Source organism: Dendrobium catenatum, unplaced genomic scaffold (assembly GCF_001605985.2).
Source record: "Dendrobium catenatum unplaced genomic scaffold, ASM160598v2 fragScaff_scaffold_1209, whole genome shotgun sequence".
Classification (NCBI taxonomy): Eukaryota; Viridiplantae; Streptophyta; class Magnoliopsida; order Asparagales; family Orchidaceae; genus Dendrobium; species Dendrobium catenatum.
This window is the reverse complement of record NW_021319671.1, coordinates 920,313-941,004: the sequence shown is the minus strand read 5'-3', so window position 1 is coordinate 941,004 and position 20,692 is coordinate 920,313. Positions and strand designations below refer to the sequence as shown.

The following is a 20,692-nucleotide window of genomic DNA, read 5'->3' as shown; positions in this document are numbered from 1 at the left end:
ACCGATCGGTTTTGAATCGAGTCGGGTCCAACCCGGATTTTTCGGGTCAGGTCGGTTCTCGTATCGTGTCAAATATTGACACCCCAGTTCACAAGACAAATCAAAACACGTTCTCTATATCCGACCTCCTACGTAATAATTTTTTAAAATAATAAAGAAAAATTCATGTATTCATATAATAAAAATTTAAACGTGAACACCCCACGCAATAATTTTTGCATGAGTTGACAGAGTTTCTTATGTAAGCTGTAATCGTTTTGTGTTCACACTTACGTTGAATTTGTGATGAACTCTGACTGACATTAACTGCGAAATTAAAATAATATTATATATATAATATATTTTACTTTCAAAGAAAAAAATTTGATCACATGGCACAAATGGACAGAGAGGTGTCCACATACAGTGTTCGTTAACAATACGTAATGCAAACTGGTTTTAACTAATTTGGATGAGCGTATCCTCATCAAAATTTATAAGAACGAATATTAAATATTTTTCATTTACTCTAAGAAAAAATTTGATTGTTATATTTAGCGTCAAAATATTAAGCAATTTCGACTTCTCTTCTTAAATGGATTTGAAGCGACAAATACAATAAATTATTATTTACGATCTTCAGCTTAAAACGCAAACAAAACAACGAATTGATTGTATCCTATCGAACAAAACAATAAAAGATGAATCTTTTGCTGTATATTTATACGATTCATGGCCTGGAAGAGTTGCCGCTGAATCCTTTGGTGATGCTACGAATGGCTGGATTGTACTGAATAAAGCCGAAGAAGCCCTGTCTTTGATAAGCCAATGGCGTCTTCTTTCTAAGCTCGTCCGCCGTCGCTCTGTTCGACGTATAATGCATCTCATGGGCGGAAGCCACCTGCCGCCGGCCACCTCTCCTCGCCGGAGTACCATTGCTTTCTTCTCTTCCTCCTTTCTTACTGCTTGCTGGTGATGAAGAGGAAGAGCAATTCGAAGAGAAGAAGGAAGGAAGCAGAGAATAATTACGCAACGGATCTCTGCTTTCTCTGCCGGTGGCTCTCCCCTCCGACACGCTTCGGAACAGAAGCAAATCCCTAATCCGCCATTTCCTTCTTCCACTGTCGCTCTTCGGGAGGACATTTGAAGCTTCAGTTTTGTTGTGATCTCGTAATGGGGAAAGCGATCTGGAAACTCTTGCTCTGTTTTCGGAGCTAGTTGGAAAGGAACTTCTTTTCCTGCCCCTTTCAACTGGGAGAAGAGGAGGATGGAGGGGCCGGATTCTTCCGTTGTCGAAAAGTTCGTCGGCGGTGGAGATTTCCGGCAACGGGTTAACGACTGAGAGGCGGCCGGAGTCGAAGGCGAAGTCGTTGTCGTTATCGTAGTTGAAGAAGCTGGAGAAGATGGAGGCGGCTCGGGTAGGGCTGGTGGGAGCGCTGGTGTAATGGAAGTCGTAGAAGGGCTCGCCGAAAAGGCGAGGACTTGATGGAGCGGTGGTGGAGATGGTGAAGTGGAAGTCCGGCGAAGTCGGCCTCGGTGACATGGCTACTTCCATTGCAGCAGCTTGTTGGTTCTTTAAGTTGGTTGAGATGATGAGGGGAGGAGAGTTATATAGGGAGATATGGAAGGAAGGTGGGTGGAAGCTTAGTGAATGAGAAGATAGACCAGTTAGAGAGATTTAAAGGGAAGAAATATTTGTCGGCCTTCGCTTTTACATTGGTTATATATATAGAATTTAGGAAGAAGCAGATGGCTTTCCATTACTTGCTATTGATGCATTTGTTCCACGTGTGGTTGTTGGCCTTGTTGATTTTTTTTTTTTATTTCTCTTATCTATTCTAAGAATTTTTTTTTAAAAAATTAAGTTAATTGATAAAAAATAAAAAGAGAATACCGACAAATAAAAAAAATTGAAAAATATAGATAAATCAGTTACGATTTGGTCAAAATTGGGTTCCTCTGTCAACTCGAATTTGACCTGAGAACTAAAAGAGTTGAAATTTCAGACATGAACTCAACTCATTTGTTAAAAAGGTTAACCTGAACTCAGATATGTCCAGGTCAGTTAGAGGTTCGGCTTTCTTCTCCCCCATCCAGCAAACTCTAGCATCAAAGTTATAGTTTAGGGAGCATCCGAGAACAAATAATATACTTGTGCAAGGTTGCATGGCAAGGAAATAAAAAGAACAAGCAATGGCGAAAGCCGTAGGGTATTCCTTTTCTTGTTGAGCCCCGTAGTTTTTCACCTTCAAAAGAAGGCGCCAACACTTTAGTAGTGACCCCGGTCTTGGGTTGCTTTGGCATGCCCCACCCTAACGAGAGAGTTCTGCTTGTGTTGTACTTAACTTGACTCAGCTCATTCGCTTGTTGTTTGTTGATCATTGCATATTTCAGATTGAGTTATGTATTAACACTCCTAGCTCTTCAACATCATTTGAATCAATTTAAGAAAAAGATTAATAAGCCAATAATATCAACAGAAATAAAATAATACCAAATTATTCTGAAAAAAACATCTCATAATATCTTAATCAAATTTTATTCAAAATAAGTACAAAATTTTAATTTATTTTGAGAAAAACATTAAATAAAATAAATTTACTATTTTTTAGATTAATTCTAACCAAACTTTGACTAACATTATGAGATTTTTTTTATCTTAATAAAAAAGAAATTATGATCCAAATTTTTTTCATTAAAGGCAAAAGCTATTAGATTGTTTAAATTAGATTTATTTTGATATGACTGGATTACTCGAATAATTAATCAAACATTATATTACATTAATTTTAAAATAAATTTAAAATTTAAAATTTCATCATGATGAAATTTTAATCAGATATTCGAATCCAATTTTTCCTCCTAATAATTTTGCATCAATTTGAAAGATAAATAGATAAATAATTAAAAAGCTATATTTAAATCTTTTTTTCCCTTGAAAGAAAACTACAAATTAAATGTACTCATCTTCTTTCATCAAAATTCTTCTAATTTTAAGCTTTTACCTTCTCATCTCAACACAAATCTTAAAGAACTCACTGTTCCTTTGATAATAATAAATTTACAATTATATCCTTAGCGAGCTACAATATTGGAATGTCGATAAAGTGCAAAATTTGAATTGTTGATTTTTATTGGAAGAGGGGCAGTTCTAGAAGATGGTTGATTGCATCCATAAACAGAGAGAGAAGGTCTGCGAAGCGAAGGAAATTTGAAGGAAGCTGAGACGAAGAGAATGGATCCAACTTTTCCAGTTAATCTTCTTCTTTATTATGATTCACATATACGAACACGACGACACGAATACGGTATGAGATGGATATGAGACACGTCAATGGTTGAAAATATAGGATATGGATACGGGTTGGACACGGTATTATAATTTTTATGATGTAAAAAATAGTATATAAAAATTGAATAGGTATAATTTTAAAAATAATTTAGAAATAATAAGTCATTTAACTAGAATTTGTGCTTAAAATAATTAATATTCGGATGTCGAGAATCGGGCGTCGATGCCGTTTATCAGTCATCGAGAGAGGAGATGATAATGATGTTGAGAGTTGGGCAATAATGTTATGCAGTAAATGTTGGACGTCAATGTTAAGTGGGCATTTATCGTCGATGCTGAGAGTGCGTTGGTCGTCGATGTTTAGAAGACGTTGAATAAAGATTAGATGTCAATTTGTTAGTGTAGAAATTGCTAGCATTTGAGCATCAATGTAAAGACAACGTCAGATTTTGATATGTATTAAAAAGTTACTTTTTTTTTTTTTGGGACATTTAGGCCATTTAAGGCAAACTCACACACACAACGCATACACAGAGACTCGAACCTTAGACCTCTTAGTTTGAAGCCTTAGCTCTCAACCAATAGGCCAAGGAGAGTTGTGTTAAAAAGTTATTTCACAAAGCAGTAAAAAAGCTGTCCAAATCGATACTGAATTGGCAAACAATTTTACATAAAAAAATAATGAGCTTAGAAAAGTGCAAAATATTTATAAAGTGGTTTAGTTATGCGCACCTATAACCTCCCTCTTTAGAGCATCTCCAACCGAACGTCAAACGAGCGTATGGCGTCGTTTGGTCGCTCCAGCGGAACACCAAATTTTCCGCCATTTACTTGCGGGTGAACAGTGTGACACCAATATTGACGTTGCACTGTTCTCCTACGCTATTTTGCTCTCAACCGGAAAAACGCGCGAAAGAGAGAATGATCATTACCTTCGCAGAAGCATATAAAATGACTTTCGATTGGAACAACACCACCGCATTTTAGAGTTTTGCTGTATTTTGCCGTGAAAAATGAAGTTCTCCGTTGGAGATGCCCTTAAGCGCTAGTATTCCCTTTTGCTTCAACTTCAGTGCACGTCCATATTTTTAATGATAAATTTTTTTCATAAATAAATTAAATTCTTAAAATAAAGATTGTGGCCTCTAATACCCTTTTTACAATCTTATTTATTTGATTAATCAGGGCCTTCATTTTTAAGAGAAATTGGATCTATAAAATAATAAAATTGTATTCCTTCTCTCCCTCATATCATTTTGACCTCTTTCCATAGCACAATAGGTGGTGGTAATTAAGAGTTTTCAAACCTGGAAATTTTTGGGGATTTTTGGCACTAAGAAAATAGAATATTTTGCATAAACACTCAAAATAAATTTTGACATTTTTTTTTTAATTTAAAAAAAAAAGGATCTTCAGAGTTTTAAATTTTTTATAAAAGAACAAATAATACAAATTAAAAAATAGTAAAAGAAAAAAAATCAATAGGATGTTAATAGAATAATAAAAAAAAATAACATAATCTTATTTTATATCATTTTAAATTTTTTTAGACCCCAAAATCATGTTGAACATACTTTAGAATAACGTTTTTTATATATTTTTTTAGTTTTAAGAGAGCTATGAAGACCAACTTTTAAATAGATATATAAAGTGAATTTCTAGCAAAATTCTTGAAATTTTTTTTTTCTTAAAGTTGCAATTAATAATATTTGAAACTTTTGTATGTGAATTTACGATTGAATAAAACTAATTCGGTTTATCCTTAAAAGAATGTTCACATTAATATCTACGGAGAAGCCGGAACCACAACTGATTAGCCATTCAAAACTTCTGGAAGCGGGGGGACGACAACCATTCATTGTGAAAATAGAGCCTTTTAAGCCATGCAATGCCCCGTATTAATGGTTTCCGTGCCATTAAGGCTTCATTTTGGACGACTTTGTTTTCTAAAACAGATTTTAGTACAAAAATTTATTTTAAAAAATATTGTTCCAAAAAACTACTTCAAAAAGCAATAAAAAGGTTGTCCCAAATGAAGCATAGGTATCATTTATTGTGATTTTACAAGTAATATATTTTTTAAAACTCAAAAATATTTTAAGACTTGGCAATCTAATATTTAAAATAAGAGGCAACTATTGGATTATAATAATTTTTGTTTGAATAATCTTAATTTCAACATAAGGCATAAATCTCAAAGAGATTAAGAGAAATTGAAACAAAAAGCAATTTTATTTTAAAATTAAATTAAGAGCTAAATGAGCTCTAAATTATGTTAAATCATCATCCCCATTTTGAGAAATTTGATTGGTATCTCTGACCAGTTTGAGAAGGCTAGTGTTGACCTTTGTATTTGCCATGCGCCTTGTAGAGATATGAGATTTCCAAAATTTACTCATGAATAGGTCATGATCACATCTAAAAAGATCATATCATCATTAACAAGTTTCCCTTCTAACAAATGAATGGTGATGTGGACCTTAGGGTTGGATGGTGATGGTTCCTCATCACAATTGCCATTGATTTTTGATAGCATATAGGAGGGAAATACACTCCATCTAACAAATGAATGGTGATACTTTCTTCTAATTACTTACACATAATTATAATTGTTATTGATTTTCAATCCGGATCCGACCCGTCGGATTTCCGGATTGACCCGACCCGACCCGACCATCTTAATTCAGATCAGTCACCTCGGTTGAACTTATGACATTAAGATCTACAAGATGGTACATTCAATTAATTGATGAGAGTTGTTACCAATGATAATAATCCCCGAATTATTGACAACTATTGCTTGAACTAGTTAAGTGTTGCAGAGATGATGATGCTTAGGTGGATGAGTGGCTTTACCCTTAGAGATAGGATACAAAATGAGCATATACGTGAAAAGGTTGGAGTAGCTCTTGTGGAGGATAAGATGAGAGAAAGTCGCCTTAGATGGTTTGGTCATATTAAACGGAGGCTGTCTGATGACACGGTTAGAAAAGTTGAGATATTAGATTTGACTTATGTTAAGACAGGTAGATGTAGACCTAAAAAGACTTGGTTAGAAAATAATAGAAATGATCTTTCTTTATTAGATTTAAATGAGAATTTGACTTTCAACATGGCACAATGGCGAAAAAGGATTCATGTAACCGACCCCACAAGTGGTACAAAGGCTTGATGTTGTTGTTGTTGCAAATTTCTCATTATAGATTATTAAAAATTTGGGATTAATTTCATGCACAACTTTCTTTTAAATTATTTTTCTGTTCAAGATTCAATATGGTGAAGAGTAATTCTCATAGCAAAAAAAAAAAAGAAATGTTAATATATTGACTCTTCCACTTCAAAGCTTTTAATGCCCTTGCTGCAGCTTCCATAATGTTACCGAAACCCTAAGATCAATTTTATGACTCATTCTTACCAAACATGCCCTATCTTCAACTGGAAACATCAGGGTGTCAAAATCGGGTTTCAAGTCGGAAACGGGTTAAACCCCACATTGACCAGCTGTTGGTTGACCCAACCCGAACCCGACCCATTTTTGAAAACAGGTCAAAATATCAACATGGAACCCATTGGATTTTCGGGTCGACCCGACCCAACCAAACACAAAATGCCGAAACCGACAGGAAGGAACATCGTCGAAACTTGAAGGAGGCGAACTGTCATGACTTACGAGCCGATAGGTAGGAACGTTGTCAAAGGAGGCGAGCTCTCGCAACTTCCGAGCCAACATGAAGGAACGTCATTGAAGGAGGCGAGTTGTTCGCTTGTTCGTGACTTACCGAGCTGACAACCAAGGAACATCACCGAAGGAGGCGAGCTGTTCATGACTTCCGTACCGACAAGGAATGAATGTCCTCAAAAGAAGGTTGCTCACTCGCTCCGTCGTGGGTCACTGAGCGAGAACCGTAGGAGAAGAGGAAAAACAAACCCTAGACTTGCGGCACCTTGTGGGCCGAACTGCCAAATCGGGTTAGCAAGTTGATCTGAGTAAACTTTGGGTTGGCGGGTTGACCCGAACTTGACCTATTTTTTCAAACGGGTTGAATCCTAGAACCCAAACCCGACCCGTTTGCGAAACTGGTTAACAGTTACCTGGAATTTTTTGGTTGAATTCGAGTCGGGTCAAATATAGACACCCCTAAAAAAACAAACACTATAGATCACTTCACAGGCATTCTTAGCAACCATAAAAGCAGGAAAAAGAAACTTCGGAAAGAATTATGATTCTCAGGGTCAGAGGGTAAGAGGGTAAGTTCATGTTTTTCAGGTTTGAGAATCAAATTTCTTTCGAGTAAGGTGAAAATATCATCACCAAATTAAAAATCAGCAAGGCCATAGCCAGTTTAGAAGGCTCCTCTCTAAGTGTCCATACACTGACATAATCAGGGGAGAAATTATGTATCTACTCCTATTCCTACATAATAAATGATTGCTTTCAAGATTCGATACAAAAAATTGTAAGCCATGATTGAGACAATGACAATCTAACTAATTTTCCGAGCCATCCCTCTCTAAAATCCCTATAAACATAGCAAGACAATTTTGTACAAGTCCCTGAAGAATTCACAGAAACAACAAATAAATTCAATCTGCTCTATGGAAGCTTAGATCAAGTTCGTATTTATATGATTCTTATGGATTTTTTCATCTAGATTTACCTCAAATAGCTCATCATGATCTAATGGGAGTAACTATTAGGCTCACATAATTACTTAGGTAAAGAATAGCAGAAAATTCCATAATCAACATAAATTTTTGGGCAGGTAAATTAGGCTGTGGCGGTCGCAGAAATCATAAAAACGCAGAAGGAACCAAAAAGTTCATGAAATTGCAAAAGTAGATTTGAAGGAGAGAAATTACTAGTTACAAGACAGTCTACTTCATTTCATCAAAAGGCAATTTACATCAGGAGGAAAATTCAAAACCTGGAGAAACAGACCGTGGCAGTGACATCATCATTGGGGACTGAGGGTCTCTCTGGTGAAGAAACTATAAGAGTCACCTTCTGAAGCATCTGACAACTTTGACGTGCTCTCCTCTGGTCTATAAAATATGCGTTCAGAAAAATGATTTCCCCAAATGTCATAGGTGAAATCTTCCTGCATTGCATCGCTAACCTCCCCCTTTATTGTTTTTTCTTTACAAAGTTTTGTTCCCGGCGCACGGGCACAAGGAGCGATAGGAGACATGGAAGCCATGAAGCTCGAATCAGCCACAACAGGTGCGCGCAAACCGGGTCCCGGGAAGGTGGCACAAGACAACAAACTGGGCTTTCCAGGGAATTTGGTAGTTGCTGAAGGCAGACCTTGATCAGGTGAAGAAGACCATTTACTATCAGAACACTTAACACTTTCTGCCTTTCCTGCCAGATTAGAAACTTCAAAACCAGGCCTCTTTGAATTGTTGTGTTCTTTGGATTCTTGAGGACAAAGAGGAACAACAATAGTCTCGGGAGATTGCGACAGTATATGTTTAGGCGTGGAAATGTTGGGGGACAAGGGAGAGGAGGGTGTAGAATTCCCACTCTGACTACTTGAAAAATCGAGTTTTTGAGGTAGTCCTGCACCATTTGGCCTCCTCTTTCTTCTCCTCACCTTCTCTCTCACAACCCGGACAGTGAGATTACAATTTTGTGGCATTTCTAATGTCTGAGCAGTTTTAGCAACTTCTATATGGCTATTTCCTAACGGTGGAGAAAAACTGCCATTCTTTTGATGGTCTAAGCAATCCATAACCACCTTCTTTCTAGCAGTATCACGGTGATCAGTAGTGCAGTCAAGATAACCGTTGAAATAATTAGTAGCCACATATTTCTCATCGTCTCTCGAAGACCTGGAGATTTCTACTTCTGTTAATTTAAAAAGGAACTAGAAAGTTAAATGCTACAAGAAGATAGCATGTAAGGAATAAGCCATAACCTGGAAATTCTGGTGTTCTGTTGGGGGGGTGAAGAAGCTTCAGTCTTGCTTGGGGATCCCACAGTATTGCTAAACTTGAAAAAATAGTCATCATTTGATGGTGAAAAAGCCTGAGGGATGATTCGGAACATAAAATGAAGAATAATGAAAGAAGCAAAAAGAACCACTAGAAATAGTTTCCAATGAATTGATCTGAAGAGGGGCTTCCTACACATGTTGATCATGTAACCCGGAACTCTTGCTTTCATCGGTATCACTAAAATTCCTGTATCCATGGCAAGCTCAAAGTCTCTGCGAATAACAGAAGTGGAGAAGTCTGCTTGATATGAAATAAGAAGATTTGTTGATTCCCCAGGCGCAAGAGAAAACCCTTTACAATTGTGAATTGTAAAACCATCAGAACCGCAATCAGTTCCAGAAACTTTCAGTTTAATTATTTGGAGGGGAAGCTCACCTATATTCTTAACAAAGAGCTCTTTGGAGAATAGATTACTACAGAAAGAAGTGATTTTTTCTACAGGAACGAGAGTATCTGAGGCAGATACATTGAAAGTCATTAGAGAGTGAAGGTCAAAATCTAGTTTAAGAATGGGCACAGAGCCCTCAAGTACGACAATTGAATGAGAACCACCAAATGCTTGAAGTGGCAACCACTCCACACCTGAAAGATTATTCCTTATCAAAGCAGAGCTTCTCCACATGCACCGATTCGAAGGATGAAATATAACAGGGCCAAATAAAGCACTCCCTAGGGGGTGTACAAAAGCTTCTGTTAAAGCTGTTTCTGCTATTGAGAAACCAACTCCAATTTCTGCTGAAGTAAAATGAGAAAACGTTGTCAAGAATGTATGTTCTGAATGTTCATCAGTAGATTTGCAGTGATCAATGATTGTCCCAGAGTTCAGTACAAGTTGCATCACAACTGGTTTTTTACTCGGGTTGTGCACACTGATCCACTTGGAGTGATGATTTCCTATTTGGACCACTGGAAATAATAATTCTTGGTCTTCAAGCACAGACATCCTGTTCATGGTGGCTTGAGATTTCCAATTGTTGAGTAACAGATCATCAGCTTTAATTTCTTCTGAAGCCTTTGGCTGTAAAAATTAAAGAAAGATTCAACAAGATGACAGGAGTCACCTAATATTCATAGAAGATAGAAAATTAAGAGTAAATTCATATAATCTATCACTGCAACTGAGAACTTCAATTTTTTGGCAGGTCATTAAACTTAAGATTTGTTGATAGAATTTATGAAGATAGAGATCCTGAATGTGGGCGGAATGATATTCACTGCCCCCTAGTGTTGCTTTGGTCAGACAGGTCTTGCTCAACTACTAACTCGAGTGTCGAAGGCCTTTCGAAGGGGATGCAACCCCACATGAAGGAAATTACACTCCATCTGTGCAAGTTTTCACCATCTCTGAAGGGGTGTCCAATATTGTTGGGGGTGTCCAACACAAACAATATTAATCCCTTGGACTATAAGATGAGTCACATGGATTGAATAGTAATTTGTTGAGCAATATATGTTGCTCGCTTAAGGATACTCATATTTATCAATTGTGAACAATGTACCATGGTACAAAGGTCCCATGAAGTTATTATGCATAATATAACACTTGCTATTTTAAACATTGTGTGAAAGATAAAAAAATAGAATAATATGTTTAAAAATAATATAAGAAAAGAATATCCTTATGCAAAAAGGCGTCTTCAATGTTATATATATAGGATAGAACATTATTTAACATATAACAAATAAGTACACCAAGGGTCCATGCAAATTTATTAATGCCTTATAAATTTCATAATGGTAACATAGGAGTTTATTACTCTGTACAATTCAAGCAAAGACCAATGTGTTGCGAGAATAGATAGGTAAAGCAACAATGTAGGAAATAAGTTCAATCAACTTGAGATTGACATTATTAGGTAAAAATTATTGTCCTGAATAAATTAACTAAGACAATATCAATCATTTATCAAACATATTTAATTCACGGGATAAACTTTAAAAATCGCTCTTCATCAAGCTTCTCAGTTCACGCATTTAAGAGTTCATATTTAATAATGCATGATAAACTGGTAGTGGTGTTGGGGATGAGGAGCAAAAGAACGCAGAGAAACAAACAAGAAAGTAAAAACAAATGTAAGTAAAAGGACAACAGGATTTAATGTGAAAAACTCAACATAGGAAAAAAAAAAAAACACAGAGCCACACCACACCAAAAAATCCAAAACATCGATTCTCCTGTTGATACACATTTCTATCTTCAAAGATTTTTCGGGATATCTTCTTACGAAGTTTCGTTATAGCATCTATAATTTCCTCTAGCTTAGGCGAACAGCCTGGCAAATGACATCCATAGGAATTAACTTATCGACTCCACGAACAGTAAGAATCAATATTGAACATCCCTCTTATAATAGTACAGGCTCTCATAGCAATGACATATTTTGGTTCACTATGAAAATGGGAGAAATAAGTACAAGTCTCTCTTTTCTCTCACTCTCTCCTTGCTTCTCTTCTTACATGCACCATTCTCACTCTCAAATATATCAGAAATGTAAGAGAAAGCCACATATTAAACCACTAAGAGATGCAACCCTTGAGAAAAATGAGAAAGATAAATGTCCAATCCTCCTCAGAGCATTGCGGTGCCAATTTGGAGTGTTGCGGCGCTCAAGCCTTTGTTTGATGATGTTGTTGTGCCCAAACACACAGCGCTGCAGTGTCACATAGTACTGCAACGCCGAATCTAAAGCGCTAAGGCTCTCTGTTGATCACCGTTCGGTGCTTAGGAACATAGTGTCGGGGAGCTCGGGTGCACAGCATCGGAGAGTTATACAAAAAAAAGGAAAAGTTTGAGTGCAACCCGACTGCCAGCCATCTTCACTCACTGGCCTGACATCGATTCACCTGCATCGACCCGACTGACCTCGGACATAAGGAACCAAAGCCCCTCAGCCCATCGCCTGCTTGCCGCTTCTATATCCGACCGAACACCGTCTGATTTGACTCCCGTCGTTGTCCAGTCCGCCTCCGACCGTCCCGGCTCTCTCCCTCTCTCTATAATATATAAAAATTATTTTATTATATTATATATACTTTAAAAAAAAGAATAGATTTTCAAATAGGTGTGAATATTTGAAGGAAGTCTTGAGGTTGATTCGTTCTCCAGAAGCCCTCGGCCAAAGATTTGATCCGGCCGAGTGGATCGAAGACTTGAAGACTAATTTCAGTACCCGACAATGTCTTGAAGCCCTTAGCCGTTAACCACATTTTCGATTGGGCGGATTGAAGGAGAAAGTGCCCTCTCTAACCTCCTCTCGTTGGGTGTTGTGCTGGGAGGTTACCAAAATTCCCATGGGAAGCTATCGAATTTGAAAGGGCAAATTCCCTCCCCAACCTCCCCTCTCGGGGCTGCCAGATTTTCAAGAGGGATAAAAACTATTTTTTAGAATTTATTAAGTTACTCAATCAACAAGGATCGTTGAAGACCAATTCTGGGACACGACAACGTCCCGAAGCTCTCGGTCGTTGACTATCTTATGTCCTAAAGCCCACGACCGTTGACTATCTTTCCGGTTGGACGAATTGACAGGATAAGTGCCCTCCCCAACCTCCCCTTGTCGGAAGGCTACCAGATTTTTGAGGCGATGAAAACTATCTTTTAAAATTAAATTCAGTTACCAAATCAACAAGTTGCGCGCAATTAAAAGACTTAAAGACATTGACAAGGTCGATTCACTCCCCCAAACTCCTCGTCGTTGATTTGATCCGGTCGAGTCGAGCCAAAAGGGAAAGTGCCCTCCCTAACCTTCCCTTGATGGGAGGGGGCGCCATGTGACTGCCGAAATTGAAACTGATAAAAGAACCATCACTTTATTAAATAATAATAATAATAATAATATAAAATTGGAGATTAATTCTAAAGCTCATAAGGGATTTGAAGTCGATGTACATTTAAACTTATTCATCATCACACATTTAAAATATTATAATTCTCAAATAAATCAAGTCTTATATAATAAGTAATGACTTATGATTTTGAGATTCATGTTTGTTCAGCTAACCGTATCTCTCCTCAACTCCTTTAGGATTCATAGTCAGATTTAAATCCCCAAGTATTCTCAATTTGATTCATTAAAGGAAGGTAGGTGAACTTTAATATGTGCTAGGGTAAGTGAGGCAAGACATTATCATCAAGTATCATTATTCATCTTTTGAATAAATCCCTCCAATTAGAAGAGTCGTCAAGAAGAATTTGAATTCATATTTACTTATGTTGTGGGATATTAAGGATTTAGAAGCTATCTGATAGTGAAGTTTGGAGAATGATGATGTTAATAATTAATGAACAAATCTAATATTGACAAATTTAATGACAATGTATGACATTTCCTATACTCTTGAAAAGACATAGGTGATGTAGTTTCCCCTAAGTGAACGAGTTTGGCATTGTATGTTATATCCAATTTGAATCCTATTCTATTACCCGTAAATTGTTTGAAGACATATATATTGGATAGTATCATGTGATTGTGCAATTATCAAAGTTTTATTTCCAATAATAAATTCTACAATCATTAAATCCCTAGCTCTACAACTATATATAAATCAGGGAACCTTCAAATAAATTTTCATCTGAAGAAGATATTTCAAATCTTGCTACTATAATACATTGTGATTTCTTTGAAGGGAAAACCATAGATAATTGATGATGTTTGCTTGGGGATATGACGACATATAGGGTTAGTGAAATAGTGAATCGTATTCATCGGGTTACTTAGTGTTTCAATTCATTATATCAAGTAATCTCAATCTTATGGATATGCCACCATATCCACAACATTTATACAAGCAGACATATGACTATATTTTTATAATTACTCCAATCTATATGTTGAAAACATCCTACATGTGCTCCGACAAATGTGTTAAAGTTACAAACACAAATGTTTGAGAAAGCTATGCAGGGTCAAATGTTCACTAATATAACATTCTATTTTCAAACTGAATGCAACCCGCATGTGCTCCAATCATCACATATGATTCCTAAGCGCAACGGTCTGAGAATGTTGCACGGGTCAAATATTCAAGTCTCATCCTCCTCCATGAAAGGACCAGAGTTGACCTAACTTGAATCATAAAATGTCTCCTAAATTCATGCGAAAATACAAGTGACTTTAACGTCACCCTGATGATGGGTGTTGATAGGAAATCTCAACCGGAGATGTCAAATCTCAAAATCAATAAAAGATCAAATTCTTAAAATGAAATATATCACTTAAGAACTTAAAACTAAAACTCATCCATCTCCCACAACCATTTGTCGGGGGCAATAAATTAAAAATTAATCTCAACTCACAAAGAGAGAATATCGAATCGGATGTATCAAACAGTCTCTTGCCAGCATGGATGTGGCACGTGCCCTCTAATCAGGTGATTTTGCCGCAAAATGACACTATTATATTACGATCACGGCCAAAGCCCGTATGTTCCCTAACAGCTTCAAACCCTTGAGTAATGAATCATAGTGCATACTCTCTAGGTAGCATCTAATTTAAAACTCAATCTGCCTTCTAAAAAGTCACCCAGAACCTAAGCCCGCTAAAACTCTCCGCCGTCACAAACAAACACAAGAAAGTAGACGGCGTGGAGAGGCCGAGGAAAACGACGAATTTTCGGAGCCCACAATTCCTGATAATAACAATCACAAATACCCTCCACCCAACAAGCTTCCTATCACTAGCTAACCTCCCCTCCACCTATTTGCCTCATCCATGCCAAAACTATCTACATAGTTTCCTCCATAATATTTTCCAACATTCATCCACCAATATCACCAAATTCATCCTTTATTTGAGTTTCAAATTAAAATTTGATTTAAACTTTCAAATTAAAAGACTTGAATTCAATATTTGAATTCAAACTTTCAATCTGATCTCCATCCACTTCTTCCTCCACAAACTTTCCAAGCTTTTCCAAACTTAATTGTCTTAACCCAACATAATCAAGCCAACATAACTATGAGCACAATGAAAGAAAAAAAAATTTCAATCACTTCTACAAAATAAGAGAATCGAATTAGTCTATTGCTGTGCATGAAAACATCCAAGCCGTCAAAGTTATTTGTCCAGAGCTGATGATTATTCTCCAAAGAATTGATAATGAGGGTGTGTAATCAATATTGTTGCTGATGGTGATATTCTTCCCTTTGTATTTTATTTATCAAGATGAACTTTTCATTCATCTTCTTTTCTTTGGGATGAATTTCCTAGTCATTTATCCTCTTTGAAATAGATTTCACATGGAAGGGATTTCGCTAGCTCAACAACATAGTTAAGGGCTTCCAATTCTTCCTCCAATAGCATTTCCACTAAGTTAGGGTGAGAAGCCTATTTAAATAGATCATTCTTAGTCACATTAGTTTGTCATTTATAATGGATAAGAGTCTTTTGTATTATCTATTCATGTTTTGTATTATGGTAATGTCATTTATTCTCATTTAAAGTTTTGTTATATATAGGGGATAAAATGATAATTTGTCAAATTGTGCATGCTTTTTGCTATCACTTTGTTATTAGGATTAGATCTTGGGCATTATTATAGCTAGTAGCAAATTCTAAGTAACCTCCCTCCCAAATTAATCAAAATCTGAACTAATTTCAGATTTGGTTAGATCTCTCCCTCTCCCCTCATCTAAACCCAATTCCTCTTCCCCTAACCCGCCGCCCCTCACCCTTCTCCCACCTTTTGGCCGATCCTCTCTCCCATCCTCCTTGGGGTGAAGTGGATGCTCATAACTTTTGGGAATCAAGAGAAGACGAAGATACTCTTCAACTTCCACTTCAATGTTGAATGGCGGATCCAGAGTTTGAGTGGGGATTGGTCTTCAACGCCGACGGAAGTATCAACGTCCTACGGTCACCGTGCTTCGATGTAGGATTTGAAGACGAAACCACCGTGGAGGAGTACTTGGAGAGAGTCGTCCCGATCCTTGCAAGCATCTACGATCGTCAACTTTCAAAGCACACTTGGAGCCTCGAAGGCCACCTACATCATCCCTCCCCACCGGCCACTTTTCCTCCGACGAGGTTCTTCGGCGCCCTTTCTCTAGTGGTAACTTCCTTCATCGCTTGGATCTTCTATCTCCGCCAAAAGTCCACCAATCTTTGAGTGATACGGCCCCAAGGTGAAATTCTCGTTGTTAAACGTTGGGTTTTGTTACTTGTACTTCGCATTTAATTCCCTTGGATTTTGAATGAACTATTTTGGTTAATCTCAAGTGCATCTCTTTGGCCTAATCAAGTTAATATTTTCAAATTCCTAGTTCAAATTTTACGTGCTAGTTTTAAATTCATAAGGAGCAACACTTTAATCGTTTCTTTTTTTAAATTTCTAAATAACTCCTTGTAGTTTCACATCACTTTTTCTTTAAGATATTCATTCTTCTAATGCAATTAATCACCATCTTCTCTTTACCTCCCTATTCTTCGTCTATACTAAAATTTTCTTTTTCGAACAAATCAAAGTATAAAAGTCCCACCACAAGCTACACTTACGTTGACCAAATCTGCATGACTGGGGTGATGTGTCTAGTATACTGATGAATTTTGTCAAGGTAGCAAAGGAACCTCCCTAATACAAAAAACAAAAAACCCTTCTACTGAAAATAAAAGCTAAAGGATAGAAATGAAATAGCACGTGTTTACCAAAGCTAATATGGATGATGACATTTACATATATACCCTTCCCCAAAGCTTGCATCTTTTCAGGTTATATTTATAAAATAAGAATATGTCAAACATTAAGTATTGAAAACAAACATTTCCTATATATTTCATGGTTTTTTGGCCGCACTTCTAAAGAAATATAATTTCAACTGTAAAATATAATAACTTCTTGTCAAAAGCGTTAAATCTAAGGAATTACCCAGCAATAAATTTACATGAAAACTATAGCTAATACCACAATCGCATTCTACAAGTAATTCAGATATGAAAACATAACTTCAAGACTACACGTTTCCCAAAAAAAGAGTATAGGCAATTAACTCTGAGCTGGTGCTGGCTTCCTAAGTTAACAAGTGTTGAAAGGCTTATTTAAATAGAAATAGAAATTGTAACGTTGGCTGAAAACAGTGCAAGATAACAAGGCAACGTGGAGAATGGAGTAGGGTGCATAAAAGGAAATATGAATAATTTCACAATTTATTTTAGTATTGATCATAATTTTCTGTGTAAGATATTAAGAAATCCATAAAACAATCATTGCATGTCATGTTTCGTAGCTATGACTATCTAGAAGGGAGTAATGATAAGAAAAGTTCATTTAACCAAGCGGTATTTTTCTTTATCCTCTACTAAAAATGATGAGTTTGAATCCCTTCAAGAAAAAACAAGGGCCCTGTTCATGCCTATAAGAAGTGGGTTGGATGAGGCCCGCTGAAATTTGGATTTATATGTGGGAAAGCCCTTGAAACATACAGAAGAAATCCAAAGGAACAAAGATGAAGCGACTTCAATTTCAAATTAATATGCCAAAAAAAGAAGCAATGCTGTAGAATAAATCTCAACATTCCATACCTTGAATTGTGATGATTCTTCACTAGCATTCCCAAGAGATTCAGTAATGGTACTTGCACATTTCTCATCCTCACGTTTGGAGATTAATTTGATGTATGAACCTTCTGATTCAAATGTGTGAAAGCCTTTCTGGTACTTACAAGAGTTAAGGACTAGGTCATGGCAAGGAATACTGATCTCCGGGTTGACAGAATCATTTGTACTTATGGAAAGCAAACAATTCAAACCAGAACTATGGTTTTCAGATACTCTATCCTGTGAATTAAAGGGATGACTGTACGTTACCAAAGCTATCTGTGTAACTGTCCCAGGAAAAAGTAAAAGACCTTCCATATATCTTATCTCAAAAATATTACAAGCTTTTGTTTCTTCACTGATCTTTACAACATGTAGTAAATATGAAGCATCATTTCTTAGGGAGATGGAAAATACAGTTTTCCTTCCATGACATGGAACCAGAGTGTCAAAGTATAATGAAACAGAACCAGTCAAGTCAGTGTAACTCCCCCTCTCATTCATTTCTATGTCAATAGGAAGAATTATCGTCTCAGAAATTTCCTGTGAAGAATTACCTAAATTCAAGCAGATGGCTCCAGAAACTTCTCGGCCCAAATGAGGCCATAAATTCAGTTCTAATATAGATCTAGAACTATTTGGTGGCACCTCCCAGTGTTGATGAGGCCTAATATCTAGCCTTGATGATCCCAGTTCACCACTCTTTAGACTTAACCACTCACTGTCAGTATTAGATGCTGATTGAATGTCATGTTGCTGAAATCTATTTGTGCTACAGAGTACAAGTGCTGAGTTAGTTTTCTTTGAACCAGATATTGAAATCCATGTGGCTACTTCCTTGACATGCAGCACGTCATTATAAGGATTATAAAGTGACAATTTTCTGCTCAATCTTCTACCAGTAGAAATGTTTAATCCCACTAAAGGTTGCAATTGGTAAGGGGACATTGTGGCTACACCTTTAGCATGAATGACAAAACCCCCAAAGCTGGTTTGCAAAACTAGTTGAGCTGAAGACAAACCCAACCATTTAGGTAAGAAAATGAGAGGAATTGAGGCAGATTCACCTGGTGACAGTGAAAGTGTCTGGAAACTGTATGCGTTGAACTGCGTGTTAGTACTAAACAGATCGTAGACATTTAAAACGCTCTCATTATGCTTGTTGATCACTTCTAAAATTTCCAGTGAAGGAGAGTACATGTTCTTGGTCCCCCAATCCAAAATTGGAGGGCTTATCTCTATTTCAGGCAAGGATGCAGAACTTATAAGAATTCCTGACTCTGCCTCTTCTAAATGCTCATCCAGGTCACTGCTTGGCGCACTAGAAGCTTTCATCCAAAGATCAGGAAATAAGGAACCTTCACAGAAATCCACTCTATCCACAGTAACAGTCCTATTTCCAAAACCTTGTAGTAGAGGGATTCCATTTCCAGAATTCCTTAAAGAGCAAGAAACAACTTCTCCATTAGTCATCTTGAAAGTTGCACTTCTGGAAGTCTGACCAAAGCCCTTTGCAGCTTCAATGGAGGGCGCTCGCCAATCATCCTCTTCAGCAAGAAAACCAGCCAAAGTTGACAGAAAACAGAAGGAACTAGAGCAAGGACAAACATCCCCAGGCCCGTAATAATCCCCAAAACTTTGTCGACCATAAACTGAGCTAGCCAAATAAGATTGTCGAGTGACATGAACGTCGTCCAGGCACAAACGACTCTTCACCACAATCGGACAACAAAGCACAAAATATGCCACAATGAGGAACCAGCATGGCCTAGAGTGCCGCAGTAAACATCTCCTGGGGAAAAATTAATGTAGAATATTAAGTAAAGTAATCGTGTAACTGATCTTTCAACTTCAATAAAACGGTTTCCAAATAGGGAGAGAACCATTCAATAGCCGATATCTAGGGACCAACAAGAGCCAACAAAATCCTGTTTTGAAATCATTCCTACATATAACCCAACCCAAACCCACCTCTTCCTCTCACCAATCTTCCAAAAAAGGTAGGGAATATCCATGGATGATAAGGATCCTTCTTAAATCTTAACTATCAGCGAAATCCAATAGGATTTCATGATAGCTCCCATGGAAGAGAAGCAAAGGGAGATGCAAAGAGAACGAAGATAACAAATAAAGCAGTAGGTTTAAAAAAGTACCTCGAGGATCGCGAAGACGAGGAAGAGAACTGGGACACACCGTCTACGTTGATTACCTTCATTAGCGCCGGATAAGGAGCATCTGATCAACGGAGCGATAGATTCCGGCTCCACCCACCACCGCCGGAGAGGGCAGAGAGAGTGTAAGAGACAGTGAACCAAGAAAGGAGACCTTGGTTGTTGCAGGGCGAATAGGAATAGCTGAAAATGTATAAATTTTATTATGTTAAAATTACAAATATATCCCTCTTATTCAATGCAAAGATTTTTTTTTGGTATTTAGTTGAAATGACAGTCTTATCCCCGCAAAATTTTTAATAGATTTTTACGAGTAGAATGATGAATTATAGAAATAAATGGTTAAGAAGCCGAAAAGTTCTTCATGCGCTTTTTTTTTATTTTTTTTGCAAAAACAATACAATTTTGTTTTTTTTATTTACATGTATACAGAATGTAAAAATAAAAGTCAACTTTTTTTACACTGTTTTTTAATTTTTGACAAATTATATTTTGTTGCTTATATCTCTAAAAAAAAGTGACTTCTTGATGTCAATATCAACTATTGTAAAATAAAGAGGTTTGATGTGAAATTAAAAAAATTTTATAATAGAAGTTAAAGTTTAAAATTTAAAATTTAGTCAAAATATTTGACATTTTGGTATTTTTTCAATATTTTTATAGGTGTATTTCATTTTTAAAAAAATATTTTTAGATTTTGATTATGAAGTATTAGACCATCG

The 20,692-nt window shown here is 36.7% G+C and overlaps 2 protein-coding genes across 3 annotated transcripts; both read right to left on the bottom strand.

Annotated features, from left to right (window-relative positions):
* Positions 1–338: 338 nt before the first annotated feature.
* On the bottom strand, positions 339–1,652 carry LOC110101585. Its single transcript, XM_020829550.2, has one exon. It carries the CDS (start codon positions 1,532–1,534, stop codon positions 710–712), a length of 825 nt encoding a protein of 274 aa, XP_020685209.1. The 5' UTR covers positions 1,535–1,652; the 3' UTR covers positions 339–709.
* Positions 1,653–8,078: 6,426 nt separating this feature from the next.
* Positions 8,079–20,140, bottom strand: LOC110101570. Of its 2 annotated transcripts, XM_020829528.2 has the most exons (5): positions 19,953–20,140; positions 17,785–19,591; positions 9,644–10,286; positions 9,190–9,559; positions 8,079–9,103 (listed from the first exon to the last, which is right to left on the bottom strand). In XM_020829528.2, exons 1-5 carry the CDS (start codon positions 20,012–20,014, stop codon positions 8,227–8,229), a joined length of 3,759 nt encoding a protein of 1,252 aa, XP_020685187.1. In that variant the 5' UTR covers positions 20,015–20,140; the 3' UTR covers positions 8,079–8,226. The 2 variants fall into 2 exon arrangements, with proteins under 2 accessions (XP_020685187.1, XP_020685186.1); XM_020829527.2 differs by having other exon boundaries at positions 9,190–10,286.
* Between the last annotated feature and the right edge of the window lie 552 nt (positions 20,141–20,692).